General features: G+C 36.9%; 1 protein-coding gene across 1 annotated transcript; it reads left to right on the top strand.

Annotated features, from left to right (window-relative positions):
* Positions 1-238: 238 nt before the first annotated feature.
* LOC107785324 (uncharacterized) lies at positions 239-3,327 on the top strand. Its single transcript, XM_075239372.1, has 4 exons — positions 239-257; positions 869-966; positions 1,080-2,499; positions 2,582-3,327. Exons 1-4 carry the CDS (start codon positions 239-241, stop codon positions 3,325-3,327), a joined length of 2,283 nt encoding a protein of 760 aa, XP_075095473.1.
* The last annotated feature ends 957 nt before the right edge of the window (positions 3,328-4,284 follow it).

A 4,284-nucleotide genomic window follows, 5' to 3' on the forward strand; every position in this document is an offset into this window, starting at 1 on the left:
ATGTGATGACGACTGTGATATTTTATATTTTTATTTTGGACGGTTAGGTTAGTTGGCAATTGAATAGCCAGCCATTTTGGAGAAATATTTTGGCACTGAACCATGGTTCCTATCAGGGGCGGAGCTACAGCAGAGGGTGCGGGTTCGGACGAACCCAGTGACTTTTTTCGAGACCTTGTATTTGTATTAAAAAATTTACTATTTCTATATAAATATATCATGCCGAACCCAGTAACAAATGATGTTTGGGTTCAATGGTAAGAGTTCTGGGTTCGCACAGAGAACACGTGGGTTCGAATCCCGCTCGAAGCAGTGTGCTATTTTGTTGTTTTTTACAAAACAAAAAATATCAGAAAGTACAATTGTTTTTTACAAAATAAATATCAGAAAATACAAACTAAGGACAATGTAATTCTCGAACAACTACAAAAAGAATTTCAAAAAGCACAAACTACCGACAATGTAATTCTCAAACAACTCCAAAGGATATTTTTTGACTTACTTTAGACTAAAATTTATTCTTTTTAATACATAAAACATAAAGCATTTTCTCTTTCTAATAAACAATTCATTTTAAACAAAAACAGCCAAGTGCCAACACACCTTCTGTCTTTCTAATTCTCAAATCAAAAAGCTAGATTTCTTTGCCTGTCAGTCTTTTGATGATTTGATCGCTGCTACAACCCTCTGCCGGAGCCGGATGCCCTCAAACTCTCGTTGTGTATGCTCTTACAGTCTTACTCTCTTAGAAGTTAGACCCTTCTTTCTTCATTAATTCCTCTTTCCTGATTTTTTCTCTTCATGTTTTCCTCTTATATTTTATATTTGACAATTTATACAAAATCTGATTTTTAATCTTTGATTCTAGGGTTGTCCCACATTTTGAACTTCATTCTCTTTGTCAATTTGTGCTTTAGTACTTTCCAAAAGTTCAAACTTGGATTCTGCGACAAATCGACACACAAGGTATGTGGTCCTACTTTCCTGTTTTTAATTTCTTAGTGAGACCAACTTTTGGGTGTAATTTTGTTTTGTAATTTTTAGGGTCTTGAAGTGTAATTTTGTTTTGTAATTTTTAGGGTCTTCTAGCAAAAGTCGATATGATCACGAGTTTTTATAAAGCTCAAGCTTCTGCATCTTCTTCTAGCTCTCCTTTGTCAAGTTCTCTATGTCCAGTTATTAGTAACAATATTAATCCTTCCCAAGCATCGGATAAAGTGCTGGATTATGAGCCCGATCCCGCTGAAAGAAAACCAATTTCAGCATATCCACCTAATTTACGTGACAGAGTAAGGAGAAATTATATACAAAATGGACCTTGTCAACCTCGTGGTTTTGTCTTTCCAAAAAGAGATTTTGGAGGAATAATGCGTCAGTTTAATCCTGAATGGTTTAAAACTTCATATTCTCAATGGTTAGAATATAGCATTAAACAAGATGCAGTATTTTGTTTATGTTGTTACTTGTTTAAAAATGAGATTGGAGGATATGGGGAAAAAATAGGTGATGCTTTCACAACAAATGGTCTTAGAGGTTGGAATAAAGGTTTAGAAAGGCTTAAATCACACGTGGGTGATGTGAATAGTCTTCATAATCGATGTTTCAAGATGATGCTAGATTTAATGAATCAAGCACAATCTATTCTAACATCTTTGGACAAGCAATCTGAGAAAATTAAAAGTGAACATCGAGTTCGCTTGAATGCTTCAATTGATATGATAAGGTATCTTTTGAAAGAAGGAATGCCTTTTCGGGGCCATGATGAAAGTGTAACTTCTACAAGAAGAGGCCATTTTTTAGATCTTTTAAAATGGTATGCAGATAGGAAGGAAGATGTGAAAAATGTGGTATTAGAAAAAGCTCCAAAAAATAACACCATGACTTCTCCTGATATTCAAAAAGATATTGTGAATTCTTGTGCAGAAGAAACAGCGAAAGCAATTATTGAAGACTCGAATGGGGATTTTTTTGGGATATTAGTTGATGAGTCTAAAGATGTCTCTCATAAGGAACAAATGGCTCTTGTGTTGCGGCTGCGCTATGTCAACAAAGATGGTAAACTTATTGAGCGATTCCTTGGTCTTGTTCATGTTAAAGATATAACTGCACATGCATTACAAAAAGCAATAAATTTTTTGCTTTTACAACATTCATTGAGTTCATCTTTAATACGGGGACAAGGGTATGATGGAGCTAGTAACATGCAAGGAGAAATTAATGGTCTTAAAGCTTTGATTCTTAAAGATAATCCTTCGGCATATTGCGTACATTGCTTTAATCATCAATTGCAATTGACCTTTGTAGCTGTTGCAAAGAAACACCATGATATAAATAATTTTTTTGATATTCTTGCTAATGTTCTGAATGTTGTTGGAGGTTCTTATAAGCATAGGGAGATGCTTATAGATGATCAAGCTGAAAAATTGGATGAGTTATTAGTGCTTGGTGAAGTTCATACAGGAAGTGGATTAAATCAAGAACTTGCGCTTCAAAGACCAGGTGATACCCGTTTGGGGATCTCACTTTAAGACATTGCGCAACTTTATATCTTTATTCTTATCAATTGTTCATGTACTTGGAGTTCTTGCAAATGAGGGTTCAAATTATCAGGAGAAAGCATTGGCAAAAAGTCTAGTGGAAGATATAAGATCTTATGAGTTTGTGCATGTATTACATTTGATGTTAAAAATAATGGCAATTACATATGATTTGAATATGTCTCTGCAAAGAAAAGATCAAGATATTGTTAATGCTATGAAACTTGTTCATTTCACAAAGAGGCAATTGCAAACAATGAGGGAATCTAAATGGAATTCTTTGTTAGAAGATGTCTCTTCGTTTTGTGATAAGAATGGTATTATGATCCCAAAAATGGATGAGAAGTATGGTCTTGGAAAGTCGAAGCGTAAAAGCTCAACTGTTACATATTCTCATCATTTGAATGTAGAAGTTTTTTGTGCCGCTATTGATTTGCAACTTTCGGAGCTTAACAATCGTTTTAGTGAAGTGAATACTGATTTGCTTCTTGGTATGGCTAGTTTGAGTCCCGATGATTCTTTTGAAAATTATGATAAAAACAAGATTATGAAACTTGCTACATATTATCAAAATGAGTTCATTGCTTCTAAGCTTGAAGATCTTAGTTTTGAGCTTGACAACTATATTGACTATGTTCGAGAAATGGACAATGCATTCTCTAACCTGAAAGGGCTTGGCGATCTCTCGAAGACATTGGTTAAAACAAATATTTACAAGACATGGGGACTTGTTTATTTGCTTGTGAAGCTAAGTTTGATATTACCCGTGGCTACTGCTGTATACGGTTAAAACCAATCCTCGATCATGAAGATCGATCGAGGATGGCATCTCAGTCAAGGGGTATCTTCATGGAGAACCCGAACGAATTCCGATACGGGGGCGTCGAGCTTGGGGCATCCGAATCGACCGAGGTAACATCGACCGATACAGGTCCCGAACATCGATGCCCGAAAGTGATCACCAAGCTCGAAACCAAAGCCGAGGTTCCAATCCGACACCGAGCTCGAGTCGGTATCGAGCTCACAGACAAAAAGTTGTTACAACCGCACCAAATGAGAGAATCTTGGCGGGAATTAAGGAGGAGACACATCATCATGGGTCCTCCACTAGTAATATTATTCCATTATGTTGCTATAGATAAAGTAGTGATCCTTGGCTATAAAAGGCAAGATAGATTGTAATAGAAGACATCTTCCCTGGGATTAAGAATTCATTTTGTTTATCTTTCTAAAGCTCACTAAGTATCTTTGTTCATCATTTCCTATTTTACATCATAAATACGTGTATTGTTATCTTCAGAACAAAGAAATCTACTTACCCTTAGAACCATACATAAATTCAACGTTATCCGATTTTTCGGGTAAATAGTTTGGCGCCCACCGTGGGGCTAAGGATAACAAGTGATAATTTGATACAAATATACAGTACACTCCAGCTTGCAACTTCATACCAGCAATGGCTCTGCCAATCGACCTCGAAGCCGGCCTTCAGGATGAAACCAACAACTTGGTGCCCGTGGCCGAAAGGCTACCCAACAACGGCAACGAGGTTCGAATCGAGGAACCCGAAATTCAAGCCGAAGTACCAGTAGATATCAATTCACGAATGGCTCTAGAAGCGAATCAGTGTTCCGAGCAGGAAAGAAGCGTTCAGGGTAGCGCTCGACCCATAGCCCGAGACACCCACAACATGGGGGAAATCGGGGTCAGCTTGCGTATGATTTTCGAAATGCTACAAGCCCAACAA

This window comes from Nicotiana tabacum, chromosome 19 (genome assembly GCF_000715075.1).
Source record: "Nicotiana tabacum cultivar K326 chromosome 19, ASM71507v2, whole genome shotgun sequence".
In the NCBI taxonomy this organism is placed as follows: Eukaryota; Viridiplantae; Streptophyta; class Magnoliopsida; order Solanales; family Solanaceae; genus Nicotiana; species Nicotiana tabacum.